The sequence below is a fragment of the Lynx rufus genome, unplaced genomic scaffold (genome assembly GCF_022079265.1).
Source record: "Lynx rufus isolate CCGP_SWC_20201006 ecotype Redwood Valley unplaced genomic scaffold, mLynRuf1.p SCAF_21, whole genome shotgun sequence".
Taxonomy (NCBI): domain Eukaryota; kingdom Metazoa; phylum Chordata; class Mammalia; order Carnivora; family Felidae; genus Lynx; species Lynx rufus.
In genome coordinates, this window is record NW_025814836.1 from 26,611,807 (window position 1) to 26,637,927 (window position 26,121).

The window sequence follows — 26,121 nt, forward strand, 5'->3', positions numbered from 1 at the left end:
GACACTCCAGAGGACACTCTTCCCGCTCCGCCCCAGCCGGGTGGCCGGTCAGCTTGGGGCTCAGCGAGTGTGCAGCTGAGAAGGGAAATGCCGGTCTTGTCTTTCCCGCAAATATCCCCGCCTCCCCACGAGGGGTTCTCTTGGCACCCCTCCCCTGGCTCGGGGGGTGCACCCCTTGAGAGAGGAGAAAGTGCCCAGCACCGTCCACTCTCGCGATACCCACCAGGGAACCCCGCCCCGGCAGCGTCTCTTGCCTTCTGTCCCCCGGTCTGGAGGGAGGTGACGGGGCCCCTCTCTCGCGAGCCCTTCTGCAGAACGTGGGTAACTGTCTGTCACCTGTTTCCCCCGACAGGCCCCGCCCCGCAGACTGGTCCTCGGAAGAGACCCCCGTGCCTACCGTTCCATCACGATGACTCACTTTCTATTTTAGATGGCTGCTCTGCCATATTCCCAAGCCCTCAGCAAAATTCTGCTACAAGTGACCTCCCTGTGTCCATGTAATTTGGGGAGATCCAGAAGGAAAGAGGCCGTGTTCCCCACTGAGGTCATCGCATAGTGGAGAAAGGGCGCAGCTCTGTCAGGGGAGACAGGGAGGTCCAAAGCGGAGGCAGCCGGGCACGGGAGCAGTGGAGGCTCGTGGGTGTGTGTGCGCAGGACTTGGCAGTGAGGGGCGTCACTGAGTTTCTCCCAATCAGGGGACCTTCAGCAGGTTCATGTAACTACTAAGAGAAGAGGTGACCCCCCAACACTGAGGACACCTAGGCCGCCGACGTTAATGATGTAAACCCGTGGTCCGCAAATTATTTTGTTTTCTTTAATTTTTAAACCTTTTTTTTATTGTTTATTTTTGAGAAAGAACGTGAGCAGAGGAGGAGCAGAGAGAGAAGGAGACACAGAATCCGAAGCAGGCCCCAGGCTCCGAGCCGTCAGCACAGAGCCCGACGCGGGGCCCGGACCCACGAACCGCGAGATCGTGACCTGGGCCGAAGTCGGACGCTCAGCCTACGGAAGCACCCAGGTGACCCTAATTTCATTTTTTTCCCCCTGATTTCATTTTCTTAATGGGTTCTGGAGGTCTTTGATTCTTAGCACCGTTACCGGCCTGTTTTGTCGCACTTCAGAGATATTGCACGTTTTCATAAACGGAAGGTTTGCGGTGACCCAGGGTTGAGCAAGTCCGTGGCTCCATTGTCGCAACAGCCGTGGCTCACTTCGTGCGTCTGCGTCACGTGTGGGTGGTTGTCGCAATATTTCAGACTGGCTCACCATTACTGTCTGCGTTGTGGTGATCTGTGATCGGTGCTTACGACTCCCTGAAACCCTGAACGATCGCCAGCATTTTTTAGCTGTAAAGTAGTTTAAAGTTAGGGTGTGTGCAATTGGCCTTTTTCGACACGATGCTATTGCATATTAATAGACTATGGTCCGGTATAAATATAACCTTAGTCTGCGCTGGAAATCAAAGCTCATTTGATGCGCCCTGTCCTCTGTGTGGGTGGCCGCACATCTCTGAGGCGAGCCCCTGTGCTTGCCCTTCCCGGGGGGGTCGTCCTCCCCCCTCACTTCCCACTCCTTTCCTGCCCCTGGGGCAGGGGAGCTCAGAGCGGGGTCGGAGGGCAGCTGGGTCCTGGCCCCCTGGACAGAGGGAGGAGAGGGGTCTGCCCGTGCCATCATTCGACCTTCAATGATGCGTTTATAAAACATTTTTTTGTTGTTGTTAAAGGTTATTTATTTTTGAGAGAGAGAAAGAGAGAGCGAGCGAGCGGGGGAGGGGCAGAGAGAGGGAGACAGAAAATCCCAAGCGGGCTCCATGCTGTCAGCCCAGAGCCCGACGTGGGGCTAGAATTCATGAACCGTGAGATCGTGACCTGAGCCGAAAGGAAGAGTGGGATGCTTAACCGACTGAGCCACTCAGGCGCCCCCAATTTTTTTTTTTTTTTTTTTCGAGAGAGCAAGAGTGTGAGCAGGGGAGGGGGGTGGAGAGAGAAAGAAAATCACAGGCAGGTTCCATACTCCGTGCAGAGCCCCACCTGGGACTCGATCTCACAAACGTGAGATCATGACCTGAGCCAAAACCAAGAGTCAGATGCTCAACCAACTGAGCCACCAGGCGCCCCTCGATGAAACGTTTATAGAGCACAACTCTGCCCCACGTGGGAAGTCAGATGGCCCGCCCCGAGGGAGGCTGGCGGAAGGGGCGAGTGGCCTCGGGTGGCAGGGTGTGGGCTGTGGTGGCTCGGGGCCCTGGGCCCCGGGGGAGGAAGAAGGAAGGTCCGCGGGGCCAGGGGTGGGTCAGAGACACCTTCGCGTGGAACTCAGCCTTGGAGAGAGTAGGGCAGGCACACGGCGAGTGGAGGAGGAGGAGGAGGGAAGGGTGTGCCTGGTACAGGGAACGGGTCACATGTCACACCGCGGGGACACTAAGTGCTTTGGGTGGGCGAGACGTGATGAGATTCCTGTGTGCCTGGGGCCCGGGAGGCAGCAGTGGGTGACGGGGCCAGAGATGCAGACAGGACCCTAGGTGGGGGTCAGCCTGCACACCCAGCCGCGTCTGTCACGTGGATACAGGGACTGTTGCTTCAGACTCCATGCCCCTGCGTTTGGAGCAGACGCTATGAACTCTGACCCCTCGAGGCCACCACTGGGTATCTCTGCGTGGACACCCGTCCCTTCTTCCCTCCAGTCTGTGGAACAGCCCGCCCCCACCACTTCCTACGGTGTCTCCTCCGCCAGGCCCCGCAAGCACTGTTCCCTCATCAGGACCGCCCTCCTGCCCTTCCTCGTTACTTCCTGCTCCTTCCGCAGAAGCCCCTCCCGCCTCTCCCCTCCAGGCTGGCCTGTCAGCAGGCACGGGGCTTGGGGCCCAAGCTCTCGTATGGGGACTTCCCTATGGGCATCAGTGACTGTTGAAGGGTCCCGGAGTCCTCACTCCCGCTCCTTAGCCACCCAGGGTCTCCGTCCCAGCCCTCCCACTGGGGCCATCCCCGCATCGCCGAAGTAGCATGTGTGCGGGCGTCCAAGTGGTGAACCGGCTGCCCTGCGTTGCCCCCCGCACGCTGTTCCACCCTCAAGTCCGCACCTCTGCTCACTTCCCTTGTGCCGGGCCGTGCCTCACCCGCCCCTGACTTCCGGGCACCTCCAGCCCGTACTGATCCCCGACCACTGCAGGTGAGGACAGTTCGTCCCTGTCCCCGGAGCCCTGACACCTGTCCTCCATGGGGGTCTTTTGTGTCCCCTGTGTGCCGTGCCTGGCACCCAGCAGGTGCTCAGACATTTACTGGATGAATTTCAAATGTGATGCCTCCAGGCGACGTTCCTCCAGGGCGGGGTGTCGGATTTGTCCCCGGCCCACCGACACGGGTGTCCGAGCTGGTCCACCGGACTCGTTCACTGGCACCTCGATACCACGGCCTGATGCCAACCCGTTTCGGTGGACTGAGCGCGCACGCACGCACACACTGAGCCCTGAGAGCCCTCTAGAAGCCACCAAGAGAAGTGTTCCCTGTGGTGATGGAAATGTTTTATTTATTTTTTACGTTTTAATTTATTCTGAGAGACACAGAGAGAGAACAAATGGGGAGGGGCAGAGAGGGGGAGAGAAGATCCCAAGCAGGCTCCGCGCTGTATCACGGAGTTCAACGCGGGGCTCGAACCCGCGACCCGTGAGATCGTGACCTGAGCTGAAATCAGGAGTCAAGAGTCTGACGCTCACCGCCTAAGCCGCCAGGCGCCCGCTGATGGGAGCGTGTGCTAGACCTGCCCCATCCGGGACGGCCACCACTAGTCACGTGGGCTGGAGGAACTGAACTTTTGATTGTATTTAACTTGTAATTAACTCGAATTTAGCCACGCATGGCTAGTGGCTGCCAGCCGGGCAGTGCAGTTCTAGAACACTCCCTGGTCTCCCCGTTCTAGGCTCTGCATCTCACCTTCTCCCCCCCTGATCCTGTGGGCCCCTCCCAGCGTGGCCGAGGGGACCGCTCTAGCCTGCCTCTGCCACTCTTGCCTGACAGCTTGGTTTGGACCTACCTCCCCACCCCACTCCTACGCTGTTCTCAGACACTGTGCGTGGCCTCCAGAAGGAGGAGACAGTCCTGCTTCCAGCCAAGGCCCTGTTGGCCCCTCCTGGCTTTCCCCCGGGGGACAGTGCTGCCCTGAGGGCTTACGGATGGCTTGGGAGTGAGGAGGGCAGGGCGCATCCTGGGCATGGCCGGTCACATGAACGAATGCCTCTTCTCCCACAGGACCAGCTGCACCGGCTCTTGTGGGCGCCCCGGAGAGCAGGACAAGGTAGGACATTAACATATGAATAATTCTTGGAAGTGACAGAGAGGCAGACTGGGGGGGGCGGGTGGGATTTCATCGGTCTCATTTTTGCTTAAATATCTGGCTTAAGACGAGGCCCCTTTTAATGGAAAACAAAAGCAGCAGGCGGGAGGCTGAGATCCTTTGTATGTTTACTATGGTACAAGGTTTTCCAAACCACAGCCAGTGCCCTCTGCCACCAGCAGAAGGTTCCGGGTACGTGGTCCAAAGGACATCCCCGAACGTGACATTTAGGACGATCCATTTCTCCGATGACGACTTCTCCAAGTGCGTACATAATAAATAAATAGAAAACACATCTTTGTTCGTGGCAACACCTATGAGAAATGTTTACGAACAAAACATCTAATTCCCGAAAAAGGACCAGCCGTTTCGGCAACAGGAAAGAGACCAGCATTTCAGGGGAGTGTGGCTCGCCCCAGAGGGCCTAACTCATTTGGACGCTGACAGACAGAACCGTGGGAGCGATTTTCCAGGTGGTGAGAAAACGTGTGCCACCAAGAGCACGCCGGGCCCCTGGCTCTTGCTGGCCGGCATCGGAGGGAGAGTGCGCGCACGGACCCTGAGCTGCTGGGCGTGTGTACAACTCTGAGCATTTTCAAACAGATACGCTCTCTGAAACCAACCGAACCAAAGACTGTCCACACTCCCGGCCACCGGAAGCGACCCCACCCTAGCTGGTTCACAGTGTGAGACCCTCGCGTCGACAGAGTTTGAAAAACTCAACAGAACTGCAGACGGGGACATGAGGTCACGACTCCCCTCCCCACCCGTCGCCGGGAATCTGCGTGGAAGAGGTTTCTCCCGGGAACACGGCCCCTGCCGTGTCCCACCTTCGCCTCCCAGCAGCTGGACGGACCGTGCTCCGGGAAACCGCTCTGGCAGTCGGCTCAGCCTGGCAAGGGGACCCCTCCCGAGGGCCGCGGCTGCAGAGGGGGCAGAGAAGGCCGTCTTCGAAAGAAGAGTTGCGAAGAGTGTGTGGTTGGCGCAGGAAAGGGGGAGATGCAGCTCGGTGTGACCCTGGGGCTCCCCGGGAGAGTATGAACCCCAGAAGGGGTCCCCTCCCTCAGGAGCTCTCTGAGCTCCCTGCAGGGCGGAGGGTGGGCGAGGCAGACAGCTCAGGGGTCAGCGGGTAGCTGCGAGCCCCCGACCCCAGCAGCCTAGCCGGCTCACCCAAAGCGTTGACGCAAGCCCGCCACTGTGCCCTGGGCCGCACCTGTGCACCTGCACTCAGGTAGCACCAGCGGGACGGCCGTGGCCACCAGGACAAGCGGGGGCCGCAGGGCCGCCCCAACCCGCGGGGCAGGCAGTGGGCCTGGAGGGAAACAGCCATCGGCCAATTCTCTCTATTCTGATGACTTTTTCAGGGGACTCGTCCCTGTTCGGGGAGCTCCGGCGGGAGCGCCCGGGGCCGGTGGTTGAGGCAATGTGGTGTGGCGGCCGGTGCTGGGCGGGGCCTCTCGGCCCTGCCCCGGCCTGGCCGCGTGGTTCTTCCCCATCTCGGGGTCTCACACGCCCCCTCCGTGAAAGGAGGGTCTTGGACTGGACGTACCCTAAGGTCCTCTCCGACTCTGAAACCTCGGGCTCCTGAGGTGAGAGCACGCTCCCGGGTCTCGGGATAAAGAACAAATGAGGCCCCAGGTAGGAGCTCACTTCCCTCGACTTGGTCCAGCCCTCCCTGGGGCCAGAAGGTGCTCAGTGCTCTGGGCACCTCGGCCCGGCCCTCCCCCCCCCCCCCCCCCCCCCCCCCCGCACGTGTGGCCTCGCTGGGTGGGCCAGCAAGCTGCAGGCACAGGGTGACCCAGCGGTCAGCAGCTTCAGCAGGTGGGAGCACCTCCGAGCTACTGGGTGGGGGGGGGGGGGGCTGCCCGAGCCCGCCCTGCAAGGTGCCCGCCCCTTCCTCCTCCTGCAGGCCGCGTCCTGACCCACCCGAGCACGCGGGATCCTGGCTCGGTCGTCTTCTGAGCCCGCCCGTCCTGCAGCCTGCGAGCCCGGACCCCAGGCCGGACCTCCCGCAGCCCCGCCCTCACGGCCCAGGGCACCCAGCCACACGGCACCCTCGCGTCTGCCGCTGGCTTCCGCGTGCAGTGTGGTCTCAGAACGCAGAGGGCCTCTAAAAGTCACCTCGTCACCCCCCCCATCCCGGGACCCGAGGCCTCCTGAACGGTCGGGCGAACCCTCCAGAGGCAGGGCTCGCCCGTCCCCCGAGGGGAGCTGGTCCCGTCCTGGCCGGCTGCATCTACATGCCAGCTCCCGACCCCTTGAAGGTTGGTGTCTGCTCACGGCTCCCTTTCCCCCGTGTCGACCAGCCTGCCGTGCGCGCTGGAGAGCGCGGGGTCTGTGAACGGCTGGGTCAGGGCTCCTGCCGCCAGTGCGGCTCGGGTCTCCTTGCGTGGCCCCCGCGCCCCCCCACTGAAGAGGCACAGGTAGGAGAGAAGCACCCAAGGGGCTGCAGGAAGGAAGGTTTCCAGCACGGTCGGCTGCCCCCCCGGGGGCCGCAGGGAGACGCTGGAGTGGGGGCGGGTGGCCGCGCCAGGGTCTCTGATACCCTCCCCCCCACCCGTCAGGGCTGCCCCCGGCCCTTCCCAGGGGGAGCCAGCCGTCCCGCCTGGCCCACGGCCAAGAGTCCACCGTCCACTGCGGAGCGACACGAGGTGGCTGTCGTCCTCACAGTTTCTTCTTCCTCACCACGGGGATGGGCACCACTTGGAAGATTTTGGCACCGTGGTCCTCGGTGTCCAGAGTCACCCAGGTGGGCCGGAAGCTCCCTTTGAAGCCAACGAACGCCATTTTCTCTGGAAAGCAGGGGTGAGTCACATGAACAGAAACCCCAAGAGAGTGGCTCCCGCCAGGCCTCCCATCGCCCTTCCCTGCAGGCATTTCCAGGCGCCCTCTCCCAGCCGCCCCGGGCTCTGCTCCCCCGGGAGCAGCTTTGCGCCCGATGATGTCATTTGCGAGGGGCACACAGGGTCTCACCCGAGCCTCCAGTCGGCCGTGCGGGGTGGTGGCCCTGCTTTGCACAGGAGGACCCCCCCCCCCCAGGGCCCCGGCCGCCTTCGGGCTGAGCCTCTGATCACCAGCGAGTCCCTGCGCCTCTCTGAAGCCCAGCGTCCCCCGTCAGCCAGCGAGGCCCTGCGCCTCTCTGAAGCCCAGCGTCCCCCGTCAGCCAGCGAGGCCCTGCGCCTCTCTGAAGCCCAGCGTCCCCCGTCAGCCAGTCACACGAGGGATGACGCTCAGCTACAGGACCTCTCCTGGCTCCAGGGTGTCGTGGCTTTGGAAGGACTCCGTCCAAGGGTTCAGAGTAAGTGGTGCAGCCAGACTAGACGTCCAGGCCCCCGGCCCCACGCGGCGAGCCCTGCCTTGCATTCGGAGCTTAACCGAGGGAGGGGCGTGGGGCTCTCTGTCCACACTCGGGATCGGCCCGGCCTGGCGGGCGGCGCACACGTGCCACCTCTGGGAAGACGCCACTTAGATCACCTCACCTACGTCAGCTTTTGGCAACAGGGTCTTAGTTAAAAAGGCAGAGGCCCCAAGATGAGTCCAGGATTGAGCCCGAGAAGATACTTCTCTGTTCTTGGGGCTCTCTTTTGGCTCGAGGGAAGGGCCTTCGGGGCCTCCGGGCTTTCCCGTGGGAGCTGCCAGGAATTGACGTCCCACATGACGGGCCACGAGCTTTGATGCTCCTCACAGGATGGCGTGGCAGCTGAGCTCTGGGTTAGAAGCGTTCGGGTCCAAATTCTAATCTTGGGCAAGTTACTTAAGCGTCTGGTTCCATCCCAGACGGAAGCAACGGCACCGTGACCCGTGAACGCGCGGCAATCGCGGCGAGCTCAGCAGGTGCACAGCCGGGCACCACGCGTGGACCCCAGCGGACGTTAGCGTCTGCGGGCTTGTTCCGCCTCCCTCCCAGCCTCCCCTGGGCTCCGCGGTGACGGTGACGAGGGTCATGCTGGGCGGGCTTCCCTGTCGGGTCTGCGCTGGGCTTCACTGCAGAAGCACCGAGGGACCTCGGACAAGCCGCGGAGATGCCTCGGGCTTTCGTTTCTCCGTCCCTCCCTCCCTCCCTCCCTACGTCCCTTACGGTGGGCGTATGAGTGTCCAGCCCCCCAGAACATGGAGGACGAGGCAGAGCCCCGCCCGTCTCTGTAGCGGGAGCACGGGACGGGGGCAGATCAAGCCACTTTCCTGCTGATGCTTTGGTTTAACGAGAAGGGGGGGGGCCTGTGCTGAGCGGACGGGCGAACAACTCAGGAAGTGGCTTCCCGTGTCTGGTCACACGTTGGGAGGAGGCTGCTGGCGTGTAGGGATGGTGAACGGGCGGCATCCGGCCTGCACGTTCCGGAAGGCCACCTAGTGTCGAGGACCCTGGGGTCTGGTGGGGAGCACTGTGGTCTCGGCAAGAGGTAGCAGCAGCCCGCACACCAGGCATCTGGACTTACAGTCAGTGTAGACCCCTGGTCTGGATCGCTTACCTTTCAACCTGAGGCTCTTATCTGCGCCGAGCTTTTCCAGCACTCTGGTCCACAGGCCCCTGGAAGTGTATCGTCCCTTCGACACCACGAGCACAATGGAGCTGCACGAGAGGAGGTGTCAGAGGCCAGGAGGGGAGAGCAGGTAGGGTGGGGGCAGTCAGCAGCGCCCAGAGGCCCGGCTGCAGGTTTGGGGAAAGGCCGCCTGTCCCTCGTGCCGAGCGGACCGGCTCTTTCCATGCTTGACCCACATCCCGGCCTCCCTCCCACACCTCTGGCCGCAGTCGGCACCCGGGGACCTCCCCACACCTGCTCTCAGCTCGCTCGCTGCCTGCACGCGTGTCTGTCCTCAGAGAGGACGGGGTAGGTGCACGGAGGAGGGACTTCGGCTTGGCGTTTATTAACGCGAATGTCCTCAGCCCGTTGGGTTGGGACCAGATAGAAACGTGGCGGGAGAGCAAGCCAGAAGCTGGGGTCACCGCGTGCTTGGGGAGTGTTAACCTCCACGTTCACGTCACTTTCTGCCCGGTTTGCACATGGGAGATTGGGGCGAGTTTACTAGGCCCAAGGGGAGTCGTGCTCGGAGGCGGGGCGCAGGGGCCTGGAGCAAGGCGTGCGCCCAGCCGGACGGGCCCCGACTTGCAGAAGCCCGGCTTGGGGGCCCAGCGAGACTCTCTGCTCCCGGCCTTGGTCGTGTTCAGGCCCACATGTTGGGAACACAGCCTCAAGGTGGCAGACCCCGCGGGGCCGGGACGGACAGGCGAGGTGAGCACCTCCCCCCAGGAACAGCAGCCCAACGGGCTCCCGGCTCACATCTCCCAGGAATCCCATAACCACAGACCACAGTCCAGACGCGGAAAAACCAGACAGGGTTCTGGAAGCCGCGGTCACCCCCGTTTGTGTCCCTTCGGGAGCAGAAGGAACACCCTTCAGATGCACCGGGCTCGTCAGCCCTAGGGACAGGGAGGGGAGCCGGGGCTGCCTGGGGACGAGGCCCCAGGGGACGGCAAGGTGAAGCCAGCAGAGAGAGGGAGCATCGCACACTTGTTCTCAGCACTGGGCTTGGGCGCCATTCCCAGGAGGCCATTTCGTCATCGTTCCAGTTCAGAGGAAAAGCTCACGTCCCTTTGGCACAGCTAAGCCTCGCCGCTCGGGGGAACCCAGACAAAGGTCGTACCCTCTAGACTGGGCTCTGGGCTAGCTCCCAGGAGCGCGACGCAGACGGGGCTCCTCGTGCGTCACAGCATCCTGATGGGGCCAGAAGCCTGCACGCTCAGAGGTGTCCCTGTCTGCCCCGTATGGGACTGTCACGGCCTGTGAACGCCTACACTCGTCAGCACGGGGTTTGGTGGCAGGGCAGAGGCCGCTCCGACGAGCCACCCGGACTTCCCACCGTGCCAGGTCGTGGCCCCTGAGAGTGAGTTCTACCCCCCCATTTAGCGAGAAACGCAAAACCGAGTTAGACGTGGCCCCGACGCGAGGAAGCGCGGGCCCTCGCCCGGGAACGGCCGCATCCCCGGGGCTGCTGAGACTCGTGTGTTAGTAGAGGCAGAACTTTGTGGTTGCGTTGGAAGAGACCTCACCAAAGAGGTGCGCGTTAGATTGGGAAGGTGCCGGGAGTTACCAGGGATTTCTAGGAAAGGGCACAGGAGGTGCTGGGAGGAGTTCAAGCCAGCAGCTGGCAGGGAGGCCGGGTCAGGCTGGGGCGGCAGAGGCCTGGCCCGTCAGGAGGTTGAGCCGGAGGGCCTGCTTCGCGGCCACAGGCCGGGCCGGAGGGCGAGCAGGCAGGTGGGGGGCCGGGACCCGGTCACAGAGGAGGAGGGGACGGGGGAGTCACGCAGGACGCCCAGACCGTGGTCCGGCCGTCTGCAGGGTTCAGGCCCACGAACCCGAAACACGGCGAACGGGAGGAGGGGCCGGGCTGGGAGGCGACGGCCAAGGGCGAGGTTGGGTTCCACGGGAGACTCGTAGCCTGTCAGACGTGGCGGTGCCGGGAGAGGTGTGGGCCGGAGAACTTAAGAGCCACCGGCACTTGGATCGCATCGAACGCGTGGGCGGGGTGAGCTCATGCTGGGAAAGCGTGTCGTGGCCGGGGAACGAGGCCAGGGCCAGGCTTCCCACTTGTAAGCGGGCAGCCCGGCCGCCTCGGCCTGACCTACGTTCGCCGCCCCGCGCCCGTCAGGTCGTCAGAGGCGCGGGCAGACCTCGAACGCGCCCTCGGGGCCCCCAGACCGGACGCGGTGGGGTGGTGGGGGGACGCGCGCAGACTCACTTGTCGGGGATGGCCGCCACGTGACCGAACAGCTGCCACGGGACGCCCTGCAGCATGGTGCTGCTGAAGCTCGTGTGGCTCACCACGTGCCCGCGGCTGCCGTCGATCGCCACCATCTGGATGCCGTCCTCGGAGCTGGGGTACCTCGTCCCGTCCACCTGCAGGCCCGAAGCAGCACCGCTGGGAGCGGGCTCGGGGCGGTCCGTGCAGCCGCTCAGAGCACAAAACCCTCTCCGAGCGGCTCTCCGGAGCCCTCTGTGTGGGTGGGCGCTGGGACAGGGACCTTACTTGGCTGGAGGGTCTGCGCGGATGCAATTAAGTTAAGGATCTTGAGATGAGGTCATCCTGGATTTAGGGCCCGTCCTAAATCCGGCGATGGGTGTCCTCGTAGGAGGAAGGAAGGGGGTGTGGGGCCCAGACACCCAGGGTGAAGGCCGTGCGAGGACAGAGGCAGATGCTGGGGGCGGGGCGGGGGGGCACGTCCACAACCCGGGGGACGTCAGCGGAGGCCTCGGGCGGACGGTCTCAGAGCCTCCGGGGGGACCCGGCCCTGCTGAGCCCCCGATTTGAGGCTTCCGTCCTCCAGGATGGCCAGAGAACAAGTTTCTTTTGTTGCGGGCAACCCTGGCCTGTGGTCATCGGTGACAACAGCCCCAGGACATAACACCGCCTCCCCCCGCGGCCAAGCAGCGCCCCTGCAGGGGCCGGAACCACTCACTTCAATGTAAGCCACGTCGCTCAGGAGGTGAAAGAAACGCTGCCTGGAACTCTCCATCTTCACCTCCAGGAAGCGGTCCTTTGTCTTCTGGAAAGCAAGTAAGACCGGCTGCCCTGGCTGGGTTGGGGGCGCCACGGGCACGGCCTGACAGGGGGGCAGCCGCCTCCCCGCACCCCCGGCCACCCCAGGATCAGACGGGGGGGGGGGGCGCCGAGCGGGTGTCCGGAAAGGGCCCTAACGTGACGGCCGCTCACCAGCTGGGCACCACGGAGCTTCCTGGGCATCGGCACGTCCACCACAGCTCTCTCGGCGAACCTGGGGTAGGCGGTGGCCGTGCAGTCGCTGACGCCCGCGTTCTTGGGGATCCGGGCCTTGATCCTGATTCGCTCGCAGCCTCTCACGGAGCAGAAGGCGAACCTCTCCCTCTCGTTCTGGGCTCTCAGCTTCAGGAACAACAGCCTGCGTGCGGGGGCCACGGCCGGGCTCGCTCAGGCGTTCGCCACCCTCCTCCCCCTCTGTCTTCACGTCATCCCCCAAGCCCCCCGGTGAGACCCACGGGCCTTACGAGATGGCCACCAGACCGTGTCTGCCATGGGGTCACATGCGGTCCGAGAGAGAAACGAGCACCTGGGCGTCAAAGCTCGCGACGCCAACGGGGACCGTTTTCTGGGCGTGTGCCCTATGCCACGCTCCACGCAGGCCATGAGTGGACACACCATCTCGCTTAACCCTCAGACGGTCCCGTCCAGTAGGTGCCGTCACCACCCTGCTTTCTCGGACTCTGAGCAGCTGAGTGACTGACCCGGGACCACACGGGAGGACGGTCACAGAGCCGGGCCACCCCGTCACTGTGCCTGGTGAGGCCAGCCTTCCTCACTATACTTTTCTCGAAACTGCCATCTTTTCCCTGCTTGTTGGACGGGACAGGACGCCGCGGGGGTGGTGCAGGGGGTCGGCCGACGAGGAAACCGAGGCACTAATTTAGGACTTGTCACCGTTCCTCCTGCTCAGAAACGACCTTCCAGGCTGACTCCCACGCCTGCAGCATTCGAAAGGCTGTTCCCGTGCCGACCCCTGTCTGGGAACCGCCTGCGCCCAGACGGCCCGGCGAGCTGGGTTCGCGCCATGATGCCACGACCTCCACCCACCGCCGCACAGCTGGTCGTGCCAGGGAAGCACCTGGACGTGCAGAGGGGCCGATCGAGACTTCAGACGGGCCCCAGGTATTGGGAAAGCCCAGTGCTTTGGGTCCTGTAACCCAGCTCGCGGCCCCCAAGGGTGTCCCCGAATTAAAGCACGGCCTAATCACCACCAGGCACTGACGGTGGGTGTGGAGGTCGGCCTGCAGAGGCTGGGCTCCCCGGTCCGCACCTCCGTACCGAGTCTTGGGGGGGGCTGGGGGGCGTCCGCGATTACGCGGTGCCTCCTGGGGCCGGCAGGCACACCTGGGGACTTTGTTGGTTGGCGCTGTCCTCCAACGGTTCCATCAGCCTAAGTCTCTGTTCCCTCTTCACCTGTGGCCTTGTCTGCCCCACGAATGGTTTAGAATTTATGTGAAAATCGGGTGCTATTTATTTCCCCCCAAACCTAGCATTTTACCAATGCCTCTGATTTTCAAATTCTAATTTTTCTCTCATCAAATTGATAAAACCGTGTCTGAAAGAGATAGAGAGAGAGTGCCCCTGCTAGGTATTTCCTTATCGCTGATTGCAATCAAGAGAGGGAACACGGCCATCAAGGGATCCTTTACGGTCACTCCCCAGGGGGATGGCTCTAAGCGGCCTCCCCGCTCGGACATTGTTGGCATTCCGGAGGTGTTGGACTTACTCTCTTTTTCAGGGAGGGGACCAGACAGTTCCCTATTCTCCACAGACACTCTATCCCTGTTATCACTCCACTGAGCAGCGCCTAGTGCCGTCCAGCAAAGGGTGAGTGACGGCTCTGGGGACAGGTGGACCCGGGTTCGAAACGAGCCGTGCCAAGGTTGTGCCGTGGCCTCGGGGCAGGACCCCGCTATTTCCTCTGTCCCTTCTTTGTTCCCTTCTGGACGAGGGATGATGTCATCTGCTCCCCCTGGCTTGGGAGGACCCGAGGGAACGGACCGTGTCTCCTCCGTTCTAAGGAAAAGCTGCTTTTGCTTTTTGCCTGAAATGGGCCTATTTCCTCCCATCCCCGTGTATATTCACGGAATGTTTACTCCCAGCTTAGCAGCTTGGAAAATGTCACTGGCGGATGGAACCTGAGTTTGGCCCCTGAGTCGAAGCCCTTGGGAAAGCGTTCTCCGTCAACGGCCGGTAACCCGGTGGGGGTTGGCCTGCTGGGAGGGCCAGGGGCACGGCCCGGGGCCGAGCCGCCCTGCCGCGGCGGGGGTCCTCACCCTGAGTCCTCGTCCCAGTAGTAGTGGCCCCTGCCCGTAAAGCTCTGTTCCACCTTGTCCATCTGGAGGGTCCGCACGAAGGTGCCCGTCTTGGATGTCTGCTTCAGCAGGCGGTTGTGCACGTCGGAGAGAATGGAGAAGGACGTGCCGCGGGGGTAGCAGAACCCCACTCGGATCCAGTCGCCCCTAGAGGCGGGGGGGGGGGGGTCAGGCCACAAGCAAGGGCGTCCGGGCCTCAGAGAGTCTGGGGCCCGCCTGGAGAGAGACCAGAGAATTCTCCCCCAGACGGCACCTCCATTTCTGCTGGGGGGTGGGGGGTGCGTAACCATCCGGCTGCCAAGTGTTGGGGGCGGGGAGCGTGGCTGGCAGGGCGAGGGGCTCCCTGGGCGCCGCCCGGGCCTAGGCCGGGGTGCTGCCCTGCAGCTCAGCCCCTCCTGGTCCAGCCCGGTCTCAGGGCTCATTTCATCTCTTTCGGTGTCATTTTCCACCTCTGCTTGGCATCCGTGTCCCAGGAGCACGTGACAAGTGACAGGCACAGACAGCACCCGAACACCGACGCCGGAGGCCAGATCCGGGCGGGAATGCTGTCGTGCTGCACCTCGAGGGGACGCTGGCCCCCGCTCCCACGTGGGGCGTAGGGAGGCCCGCGGAGCCAGGCTTCTGCCTGAGCCCGGCCGCGCCCGGGGCAGGGGGGCTCCGCCCGGGGCTCGGCTTCTGGACTACTGGGTGCCCTCGGCCCCTCCGCGGGGGTGACGTGGGCCGGCCTGCGGTCCCGAGGCGTCACCACCGCTGCCTGGGGCTCCGTCGGAGCGGCTGCGCCCACTTACTTGTTGAAGTTGATGAGCCAGATGGCCAGCTCGGCGGGCGCCGGCTGGTCCCAGTGCACGGTGTAGCCCTTCTGCAGGGCGACCACCGGCTGGTACTGCTGGTAATGGGTGCTCCGGGCCAGGGCCCCCTCCAGGTGGAGGGGGCGGCTGGGGAAGTCGTTCTTGACGATCTTCATCCGTAGGTTGCTGGTCTTGTAGGCCTGAATGTACATCTTTCAGGACCCAAAAAGGAAACAGGACAGTCACAAGGGATTATTCCAGAGCGTCTGGTTAACATCTGACAACGGGCCCCGCTTTCAAAGGAACGCTCTCGAGGAGCCCTTTTAAGGACGCGTGAATGGACGGCTGGGGGTGCGGCCATCGCCGTTCTGCGCGATCCCGCGGACGCCTTCTCAACAAAGGGCTCCGTCCGGGACACAGCGGTGGAAACACGGGAGAAGTCTGCTTAACAGTCAGATGGGGGACTGTGGGGGTGGGGGGGGAGAGCGAACTGGCTAATCCTGTGCGCGCAGCCCCCTCGCCCCCACTGCCGTCCTGCCTGCGTCTGGGAGGCAGCTTTGGGCACGCTCCTTCTCTGTCTGCCTCCCGAGGTCTGGCCCCCGTGGCCAGGCCCCGTGTCACTACGCCCTGCACGAAGGAGTGCTGTCCTGCTTCAGAGAAATCCCTGAAAGCAAGACTACGAGCTCTCAGGTCCCAGGGACCCGAGAGCCGCGTTGTTTTGGGCCCGCCTCGGTGGAAATCTTGGCGTCCTGCCCTGTGGCACGGCCCCTGTGCAGGTGACACCACCATGGTCAGCACAGCAGCACAAAACTGGGCACGCAGGAGGGAGGGGTGGTCTCCCCAGTACTGCCTACGGGACGGAAAGAGGAGCTTCGGCTGCCCGTGGCACGGGGCCGTCCCGAGAACCAAAGCTTTAAGGGTATGTTACAGCACGGCGAAAGCTGTAAAGGGAAGGGGGGAGATTATGAGTAATAATTAAGCAGTAGCCGATCGGGAGAACCGGGCAGGTGCTGACAGAGCTTTTGCGCAGAAGACAAGCCCCGTGTGGGAGAGACGGTGCGGGGGAAGATCCAGGCCCTCCAGCACCCTCCAGCACCCCTCCAGCACCCTCGCCTCCCTGTGCCCACCTGGCCCTGTGGCCCCTTCCCCTCTCTGGCACCAGCTCGCTCTCCCGCCTCTCCCGGACCCCAGGCCACCTCCCGGCTCCTTTCTCACCCACCCTCCAGTCCTGACGTCCACAGCGTCCGCCTGAACGGTAATCGCGAGGACAGCGTCTTCGTACACGTCCCCTGCCGGCCCCGGGACTCCCCTCCTCCTTTAATGCTGCCGTTTTCCTGGCTATCTTCCCTCTTGCTTGTTTATTCACCATCAGCCAAATAACAGCTAATGCCAGCATCGTAATAGCTAGCTGGTATTTTCGGCTCCGTCGTGTCCCAGGTGCCGTTCCCCACGACGGCCATTGGCCACATGTGGCCCCCGAGCCCCGGAAACGTGACCGGTGTGGCTGAGGACCCACCTGGGTTTTAAATTTTGATTAATTTAAACCTCAGACCCAAAGCAGTGTAAAATATTTCCCCACCGCACGTGACTTGATCCTTTTGGGGAGGTAGGACTAGCTTTCACTTCGTCGAAAATCTGCATCCAAACTGAGCGGGCTCGAAGTGGAAACCGTGTCGTGGATTTGGAAGACTTAGAGGAGGAAAAATTACATCCAGGAAAAGTACCTCACTAACGATTTTTATAAATCGATTGCGTGTTGAGATGATAGGATTTTGAGTACGCTAAGTTAAAATATATGATTACGATTAATTTCCCCTGTTTCTTTTTTCTTTTTCACAGGGCCTGTGGAAAATTTAGGACCACGGGGCTGGTTTGCGTTACATTTCCGGCGGATGGGGCCGGCGACGCACTTTGCGTCCGTCATATGAACCTTAGGCCCGCAATCTCAGAAGGAGGTTCGACTGTTATCCTGATTTCACAGATGAGGACACTGAGGCTCCAACAGTCACCCACGGGTCTGGTTCCACATGTGTCCGCGTCTTTGCACTGACTCCAGGCACTGGGGCCTGACTTGAATCCGAGTGACCTCCCAGTGCCCTCCTCCTAGGCATCCTGCTTTCTGCCTACAACGTGGTTTTCACTTTGATTTTTTGAAAGGGCATACAGCAGGCGCTCGCTCCTGCTGAGGGGCTGGTGACACCAGGGGTGCCCTTGCTTCCCCACCTGTGCGTAGCGCCCGCTGCAGATGGCCCCTCTCCAGTCGGGGACGTTGATGCAGTCCGGGTGCCGGACCAGCCAGTTGTCGTCCTTGGTGAGGTAGGACCCCGGGTACTCGGACACAGAGCCGTCGACATCATGGAACACGGACGTCTTATCCCCATCCATGTCCAGCTGGTTGAACCAGGGCCCCGGCTCTCCGAAGAACACTCTGGAAGTAATCTAAACAGAGCCCCGGGAAGTGAGGCTGGGCCAGAGGTGAAGGGAGACTGCAGCCCGCTCACCGGCCTCCGCTCCAGACCCAACGCATTCGTTTGGCCTCTGCTCACACGGGGCCCGGCTGCTGTGGGTGACCCTGGAGAGTGCTCTGACGTGCGGGCTCAAAGCCTGCAGAGGGGAGGGGGCACAGGAGTGTGTGTGCGTGTGCGCGTGCGCGTGCACAAGTGTGAGAGGGGGAGAGAGGTGTGTGCGTGAGAAAGCACACACACGTGGGGCAACGTGTGAGAGAGGACCGTGTGCTGTGTGTCTAAGAGGGGGGTGTGTGCCCCTGTTTGAGGAGGATGGTCTGTCGACACGAGCCCGTGGCGAGCTCTGTGACTGACCTCTCCCGGGCCTCAGTGGCCTGAGTAAAGAAATGAAGTCACAAGTTCTCATGCCTTTCCCTTCCGCCTTCCGGCGCGAGGCAGACGGGCAAAGGGCAAGACCAGAGGGGAGAAGAAGGAAGAAAGTTCTGGGGGATCCAGAGCCCGGACAAAGCATCCCCGGTCCCTCCCAGCCTCAAAGTGCCACCCTCCGTCCCGCCCTCCTCACCCCCAGCTCTTCATTGGCACCTGTCTGTGCCCGGGAAGACCCCATTTGTGGTGCCCTCTCAGAGAGACATGAGCGCCCTGGAAACCCCGGGATTGGAGATTAACTGACCAACCCAGGTGGCCCTGTCACAAGACTCCATCGTCAAAACCGAGGCCTGTGGAGGAACAGCCTCAGGACCTTGCGTCCGGAGGGAGGCTGTGCTGAGGCTCTGGGGGGTTCGGGGCAGGGGGAGGGCAAGTGGGACGCAGCCAGACCTGATCTGTAGGGCAACCTACACTTGTACTTTTCCAGCTTGGATGCAGACGGGCTGGGGCGCGGCCCAGCCTGCTTGGAGGAAGTCGTTCGCTCCCTGCGGTGGTGGCAACGGCTCAAACTCCAGCCCCGGGGGACTTGTGAATCACCGCCCAAAGTCTGGATTTGCCCAGCGCCTGCCCCAGCACCTCACTCACCGGGACATCCTCAAAGGCAATGTTGGTCACATTGTTATGGGGGCAGCTCTGCCAAGCGTTGTTCAGCCGGAAGGCCAGGGCACTGGTGTGCCGGCCCTCCAGGGCCACAAACTTGCGGAAGGTGCAGTTCTGGACGTTGATGGGGCCGTCATAGAACTGAATTCCTCGGATCGGAAAATTCCTACAGAGTTAAGGAAGTGAGAGGTCAGCCTGTTCGCCACGTTATGCCACCGAGTTGTTTGCACCCTTCAAGGCAGATGGAAACAGACTTTCTGGGTAAACTGTCCCGATCCCCACCTCCTGCCACTCCTCGCTGCAGGGCATTATTGATTCATTCATCAGTTCGTGAGAAAGTATTTATAGACACAGTAAATGTCAATAAATGATTGCTAGATGACTTGGATGGATGGATGGAAGGACGGAAGGTTGGATGGATGGGTGGATGGGTGGATGGATGAAAGGAAGGAAGGAAAGAAGGAAGAATGGATGGGTGGGTGGATGGATGGAAGGAAGGGTGGGTGGATGGATGGATGAAAGGAAAGAGAAGGAAGGATGGATGGATGGGTGGATGGATGGAAGGAAGGAAAGAAAAGGAAGGAAGGAAAGAAGGAAGAATGGATGGGTGGGTGGATGGAAGGAAGGGTAGGTGGGTGGATGGATGGATGAAAGGAAAGAGAAGGAAGAATGGATGGTAGGAAGGAAGGAAGGGTGGGTGGATGGATGTATGGAAGGGTAGATGGAGGGATGGATGGATGGATGGATATGTGTTTAGTTGCTGGCTTGGGGGCTGGGGAATCATCCTCTATTCAAACACTTGCCCCAGTTTTTCCATCCTGTTAAGAGTCATTGGGTAAATACCATAAATACTCTGTAGAATGCCAGTATTGTGTCTCTTGGGAGACTAGAGCCATTAGTCATTATTTAGTCTCAGTTGCCATAACCATTTAATCAGATTAAGACCCAAATGGGTTTCCTCTGAGTAAGCCTTTCAATTGTGAATCTGTTGGGTCTGGAAAACAGGCGAGGGGGAAGACAGAACGGAAGGTGATGATGGTGATGATGCTGTAGTGAGATAACGCACGTGACCTTTCAGGGCACGTAACCCTACAGGAGCGGCAGGCCCCACTGGGAAGGCAAGACTGTGGGCTGTCAAAGGGCCCCAAGAAGGCTCCGATCTCCAGGAGTCAGGCAGAGGATGGGAGGCGGAGGTAGAAAGGACCGGAGAACGGGCAACTTGGCTCAGCAGAGGGCGGGGACTCAGAGACTCCTCTCCTCTGCCCTCGGACTCCTGCGCGGGGCCTGGCAAGGGCCAGCTGGGCTTCTCGGTGACCCTGAACCTAGGCTGGTTTGTTCTGGAAGCCCAATGTGCATGGTTCTGCTGGTATCTGTGCCTCCGGGCCAGGTCCCCTCCTTCCACAGCTGGCATGAAGGAGGGAGGGCAGAAAGAGGGAAAGAAGCATCGAGAAGGGTCTGTCCCTGGGAGGATACACCGCAGCCCCCCGTCCTCTACCTGGGGCTCCCCTCCCCACACGCAGGTCCCCCGGGAAAGCCCGGATCACACCAGCCTTGGTGTATGCCTTCAGTGGACACCAAGGACTTCCCGCATTTCCGCATCTTTAAAAGCAGTCGATTCGCGCTGGCGCCTTGGATCCTGGTTCTCAGGGGGTGCCTCCGGGCACTGTTCAAGTTAAGGCCTCTTGGGAACCAGCCACTCTTACTGGCTGTGTATACAAAGCGTATGCTTACTTTTCATCTAAGCCCAGCCCAGGACCATTGCGGACGAATCCCTCGTGACCAGGAGGACACGGTCCCTGCTCACAAACGCCGCGTGAGGGACTTGCCCGGTTCGGCAGAACTGTCGGGCCTCCATAAACAAACTCAGCCCTGAAAGTCATCAGAACATTCCGGCCCCGGAGGGCTGGTAACTCTCAGCAAACGCCCAAGTACGCAGATCCAAAGTTACTCATAAACACCACCCGAAGGGGCTGGTCTATCGCTGCGACCAGACAGAGACCAGGGCTTCCAGACCACTTGCGCCAAAGGAGGCCGTGGTTCTGTCCGCAGAATCTTTGCAAAGGCGCACGTCCACTGGGGTGGGAGCTCCGGGCCGTGTCCTGCCCACAGAGGCAGGGATTATATTTCTCCGGAGAAAGGCAGGGGGGACGCTCTGGGGGCAGGAGGGCTCTCGGCCCTCGGGGAGCAGACCCCCGCGCGTCTGCCCGGCTCAGAGCCTGGCCGTCGGGTTTGGGTTCACGTCTGAGCAGAATCACCGTCAGACGGGGGACAGACGTCCTCACACCGACCCAGCTGAGGCTCCCCCGGGAACTGACCGAGCCCCTCTGCTCCGTGAGCTGGCCAGCTCTCCCGGTCCCCCCTCCTCCAGCCGCCTGGCCAGCCTCCCCCCGCTTTGCCTGAAACACCTTCTGCAACAGAGAGCCCGGGACCCCTCAGGACAGCCCTACGGTTCTGCTGATGAATAGGCCTGGCCATCAGTTCTTCCCGCACTAAACTCCTTCTAACCGTGGGGCCCATGGGGAATGAGTTCCGTCTTGCAAGCGTCTGGAAGCCCCCGACCATGTGTGACGTCGCCTCCCGTGCTGGTCCCTCTCGTCTGACCCCTGAACTCCTGGCCGGAGTTCCCAGTCTGCGTGTGACACAGCGCTGGGCTCTGTCACCTTCCTGGGTACCGTCCTCCAAGCGTGCTTTGGCCCATCTCTCTCTCCCCCGTCCCCAGAAGTGGGTGCAATGCTCCGAGTAGGGTGCTATCAGGAACCCGCGGCTGCTGACCCCAGACGCCGTAGCCCCGGAACCACCCCGTGCATCTGGACCACCAGGTCCCCCTGCCGCCTGCCATTCGACACTGAACGCTTGATTTCTCTCTGCCGCTCTAGACCTCACCCCACCGCCGGCCAGCCTCCCTTGTTTCAGTGACTTCTCTGACTGGTAACTGACGGGGGTTCACAGTCGACAGGCGGAGCTCTCCCACGAGCATCGTTCCGTCTGTGGCTGCCACTCGGCTTAAGGCACGCAGGACGAGGAAGCCTCCGTGGCTGCAAACCTACTGGCCTATAGGGAGGGTCCTCCCGCTGTGGTCCAGGCCACCGGGGCCCCAGATCCTGTTGTCCGTCATCTCCGTCCCCACGTTGCCACTCTCGCCGACGAATAGGCTGTTCTTGATCTCCTGCTTGGAGCCATCATCATACGGGAAGGTGCCGCCGCTGTGGGGAGGAGGCGTCTGGAATGAGCCGTCCGCAGCCGGCTTCCCGCACAGGGCTCGGCACGAGGACAGCTGCTCTTACCTGGCCAGGGTCAGGCCGATGCCATTATCAGCGAACCTGGGGGCGAGAGCGGACGGTCAGAGCCTGCCCTCGCGCCACGGCCAGGGACGTGGCGGAGGGCGGGACGCTTCCCTGTCCCTGGCGTCACATGTGGATACTGTGTGGGGAAGGGGCTGCGGGCTCTCCCACCCTGCGCGGCGAGCTCGCCTCCCGCTCGACCTCTGCTCGTGGACAGTGGCCTCCAGCATTGCCCCCATGCTGCTGACTCCAGGGCTCGTGGGAGGTTGGATCAGGGGGACGTGAAGGACCTCGCCACTCTCGGGGCCGGCCCCGGGTGACGGCGGGGTACGTGCGGGCGGGTTGCACTCCCCTTAGCCACGCCCACTCCCATTTCAGCCACAGCGGGCAGGACAGACGGACAGCTGGCGCCACGTCTCCCGGGAAGGCAGGCAGGCGCCGGCCCCGGGGCCCCAGGGGCCCGGGAAGGGCGGGACCCAGTGTCACAATTGTGCTGTGGCCCTGCTTTGGCGTCCCAGGAGTTGAAATTTCAAGCCCCCGTCCAACCGCTTCCTAGTTGTGTGACCTCCCGGGAAAGTCACTGAGCTCAGCCTCAGGTGACCATCTCTAAAAATGGAGATAATTTGCATCTTTGAGAAGCACAGTGAGGAAGGAAGGCAAACGAGGATTCTGCACGCAGCAGGTGCCCAGGACATGCTGGGAACTTCCTTCCCTCCTTCCGACGACTGGCTACGTGGCCCGAGAGCGCCTCACCCCGTGGCAGGTATGACCCCCAGCACCCGGCACGTGTTTTCAGGGGGCTCGGGGGTGGGGGGGGGTCGCTGCCTCTGCCTGGCTGGGGACTGACCAGAAGGCCGATGTCCGTGTGCCTGTTTCCTCCCTGCCCCGCTCTCCCCTCCCCCATGCGGGGGAGGCACCCCCCACCCCGTCCTCGTGTCAGGACCCCGTGCCCGGTCCTCACCGGCAGCTGTCCAGCCACACGTCCCCGCCGCGCAGCCAGGCCCCGTGGTCCTGGTTCTTGTAGGCCGTGAAGTGTTTGATGATGGCCGGCTCCCGGGGCTTCAGCGGGTCGGCATCCTGGTGAGGGCTGTACCTGGAGCACGCCACGGGGAGGGCACAGGTGGCCGTGTCAGGGGGACGCCTCAGCCGACCCCCTTCTGGGCCGAGAGCTTCTCTCCGCGCACACACAGAAGCAAGGAGTCCTTCCTCCAGGGCCCCAGCCCCACGCAGGCTACAGACAGGCCACTGCTCTTGTCCGTGGGCATCGAGGAGCCCCCACCCCGCCCGGGGGGGGCGGTCAAGGCACAGCGCGAACTGGCCGGGACCCACCCCGGCGTGCGGTATGGCCCCTGGAAGGAGAGTGAGCTGCCCAGCCACCTACGGAGCCCAGCTGCTCAGTGTGTCCGGACCAGCAAAAGCCACCCGTTATCACGGACGTTATCACGGACCCTAGCGCCACCCACTTCCGACGCAGACCGACGCCTCGGTCTCTAAAGGGCGCTGGTGTTTCTAATACCCTTGAGGTGTCGATGGCACCCGTGGAGAGCAGCCGCTGGCCTTCGGCTGAGCTCTGGATTGTTCTGGATTGCTTTGTGGGCACAACCCGCACGTCCCTTTAGACCTCGGCCCAACCCAGTCCTACTGACCGTGCGGGTACTGGCTTTGCTGAGGGATCCGGGAACCTCTAGAAATTTCTGTTTCCCTTCGGCTGCTGTAGCATAAACCCTAATTCAGTCTTTGCCCCGCTCGGGCTTTCAGCATCGGACCCCCAGCAGCTAGCTCACGGTCCAGGACGTAGAAAGTGCTCAACAGACACTGATGAGTGAGTGAGCGAGCGGACGGACGGACGAACGAATGAGTGGAGAGGACGGGGCTGGGTCAAGAGGTCAGCAGGGAGAGTGTGCGTCCCCACGGGTCGTCTACCTGGCAGAGATGATGGACAGGAAGGGCCGCTTGTCCTTGGCAGAGGCCTCCGTAGTTTTGACCCCGTTGTCAATGATCATGCCAGCCTGCGGGGGAGGAGACGGTCAGGGACGCATCCACGGCCACGGCAGGTGGCAGGCACCTCGTCACGCCACGCACACTCTTAAACGTTCCAGTAACGCCGGCTCTGCTCTCAGGACGCATTAGTGGAGGCAAGGGGTCTGCAGCGAGGGAGGGGAGGAGCCCATGCTTCTGCTCTGCTCAGGGCGAATCTGAGGTGTTCACGAAGGAACCAAGAGGCCTGGGGGCTAAGTGTCTTGTCCAGGGCCACGGAGCTAAGTCCGTGACCAGAAGTCACCTTGCTTTGGGCGGTTACAAGCCCAGGCCCAACGTCAGGGGCTACGGGAAACGTGTCTGGTGATTTAAAGGAAACACTGCACTTGAGACCCCTCCCCCGGGGCAGGGGTCTCGGTTCCTCCCACTGCACTCTCAGCCTCCCGGGAAGGCCCGAAGGCAGGTTCCCAGGTTCCCTTCTTGAGTAGCTGAGGCCACTCTGGCTAGAACATTCTTCGAGGGACTGACAGCGAGGCAGTGGTGGCGTGAGTAGAACACGAGGGGCTGGATCCCCGCTGCTCGCTCATGGGCCGTGACCTTCACCCTGCAAGCCTCAGCTGTGGCCTCTACAAGCCGGGCTACGAACACTGATTTCAGAGAATATGGCGGGAGGCTCGGTGCTGGCCCCGGTGGATGCCCCATACCAGGACCCTCGCCCACTGGGCACAGGGTCAGGGCTCACTGGAGGGGCACCGAGACTGGGGGCCCTCGCCCACTGGTTACGGGGTCAGGCCTCACTCAGGGGGCACCAGGACTGGGGACCCTTGCCCGCTGGGTGCAGGGTCAGCACTCACTGGAGGGGGCACTGTGCCCGGGGACCCTCGCCCACTGGGCTCAAAGTCAGGGTTCACTGGAGGGGCACTGTGCCCAGGGACCCTCGCCCGCTGGGCACAAAGTCAGGGCTCACCGGGGGCGGGTACCTCACCCTGCCACCTTCCCCAAGGCCCGCCCCTCCTCCTGTGCCCCTGAGTCCTTGCCTACTTCCTTGTAGGAAACCACTGTCCCTCACAGACCTCCCTGCTCTGACCTCTCCAGGCCCACCGCCCAGCTCAGGGGACGGCTTCTGGAGGACGAGGTCCTGACAAACGGCCCACACGTGCTGTGTCCTCTCGGCTGCCCACACGGCACCCCTGGCCGCTCCTGCGTGGCCCACGACAGCCTCAGAAACGCCCGCTCTGTCAGGGGGACACCGATGACCGGCAACTCTTCCCTCTCAGCTCCCTGGGGTGTGCCCTCTGCCCGTGCCCCCCCGCACCCCTGCGGGCCCCTCTCTGGCCCCGCCGCCCGTGTAAGCACAAGCCGAGTGTGAGAAGGTTTCTCTTCTCACAGTCTTCCCCCCGGTTGACCTTCTTTTTTAAACCCTGCCGTGTCCGTTCCCCGCCCCCCCCCCCAGGGGCCTCAGTTTCCTCATCTGCACTCTCAGGGACTGGACAGAAGATCCGGACACGGGGCTCCGTCCACGCACCGTGCCAGCGCCCCCAGCACCACCTGTGTCCCCAGGGCGGCTCCCCGGTCCCAGCCTGGCTCCCTAGCTGCGCGTCCCATGGCTCTGGTCTCCGTGCCGTCCCGGGTGGGCGTCCTCCACACCCCTTCCTTGCGCCTAACTCGGCAGCGTCTGGTCTCCCCCCCGCCCCCCGCACCCCCTGGGCTCTGTGCGGAAGGACCAGAGCAAAAGCCAAGGGGACGGAGGAGAGGGGCCCGTGCCACGTCTCTGTTCCTTCAGGAGCGCGTCCTGACTGCGTCCGGCGCCCAGGCCGGGCCAGCCTGTCACAGCCGGCACCGCGCCCGGCCACCAGGGGGGCGGCGGGCCCGCGCTCGGGTGTCCCCCCTGCCGTCAGCCTGCGCGAAGGCGCATCCCGCTTCTCCTCCCGGCTCTGACCGGGGGCCGCGTCGTGGGGCAGGAGCGGCCACGGGACATTGTCGCTAAGAAGGCCGCTTTGTTTCCTCCCAGACCCGCGCCAGGATGGCGGCTGGTGCCCGCTGGTGCCCGGCCGGAGCCCGGCGGCCGTCCGGCCCTGGCGATGTGCAGGCGATGTGCAGGCCGGGGGAGGGGGACCGGCGGAAGGCGGGGGGGTGCGCGGTCTGGAAGGACTTACGCGGTAGTTGGAGTGTGCTCGGTTATTGTGGAACCTTCCCAGCGGGATGTGCTCGGAGTAACCTGGCGAGTACGTTCCCACCGACGGGCCCGTTGGAACGTGGTGAAAAATGAACCAGAATCCGGTTTCCTGTGGGAGGAGGGCACGGGGCGGGGAGAGCCGCCGAAATCAGCCCAGCACACCCCTGGTCGGGGCCGCGGGCTGGCGCCAGCCCCCCCACGGGCCCC

At 62.6% G+C, this 26,121-nt stretch overlaps 1 protein-coding gene and 1 long non-coding RNA gene across 30 annotated transcripts in view; one reads left to right on the top strand and one right to left on the bottom strand.

Annotated features, from left to right (window-relative positions):
• Positions 1 to 977: 977 nt before the first annotated feature.
• On the top strand, positions 978 to 18,862 carry LOC124517216 (uncharacterized). 29 transcript variants are annotated; one of them, XR_006963366.1, is made up of 11 exons: positions 982 to 1,018; positions 4,245 to 4,290; positions 4,512 to 7,627; positions 8,107 to 11,883; positions 12,043 to 12,642; positions 12,797 to 13,008; positions 13,625 to 13,713; positions 13,989 to 14,079; positions 14,675 to 15,908; positions 16,020 to 16,244; positions 16,829 to 18,862. It is a non-coding gene; the product is annotated as an uncharacterized LOC124517216 (long non-coding RNA). The 29 variants fall into 29 exon arrangements; XR_006963370.1 differs by having other exon boundaries at positions 16,023 to 16,244; XR_006963368.1 differs by having other exon boundaries at positions 12,043 to 12,105; positions 12,229 to 12,642; positions 14,675 to 16,244.
• Positions 6,987 to 26,121, bottom strand: part of CEMIP (cell migration inducing hyaluronidase 1) — a 51,247-nt gene continuing 32,112 nt past the window's right edge. Inside the window, exons 15-28 of the mRNA XM_047086497.1 lie at positions 25,895 to 26,023; positions 23,685 to 23,770; positions 22,723 to 22,854; positions 21,765 to 21,800; positions 21,528 to 21,683; positions 18,466 to 18,646; positions 17,213 to 17,428; positions 14,990 to 15,201; positions 14,163 to 14,348; positions 12,040 to 12,244; positions 11,786 to 11,872; positions 11,068 to 11,225; positions 8,799 to 8,899; positions 6,987 to 7,121 (exon numbers count right to left, since the gene is read on the bottom strand). Of these exons, the coding sequence (XP_046942453.1) occupies positions 6,994 to 7,121; positions 8,799 to 8,899; positions 11,068 to 11,225; positions 11,786 to 11,872; positions 12,040 to 12,244; positions 14,163 to 14,348; positions 14,990 to 15,201; positions 17,213 to 17,428; positions 18,466 to 18,646; positions 21,528 to 21,683; positions 21,765 to 21,800; positions 22,723 to 22,854; positions 23,685 to 23,770; positions 25,895 to 26,023 (2,013 nt within the window). The 3' untranslated portion in view covers positions 6,987 to 6,993. The remainder of the gene's footprint in view (positions 7,122 to 8,798; positions 8,900 to 11,067; positions 11,226 to 11,785; positions 11,873 to 12,039; positions 12,245 to 14,162; positions 14,349 to 14,989; positions 15,202 to 17,212; positions 17,429 to 18,465; positions 18,647 to 21,527; positions 21,684 to 21,764; positions 21,801 to 22,722; positions 22,855 to 23,684; positions 23,771 to 25,894; positions 26,024 to 26,121) is intronic.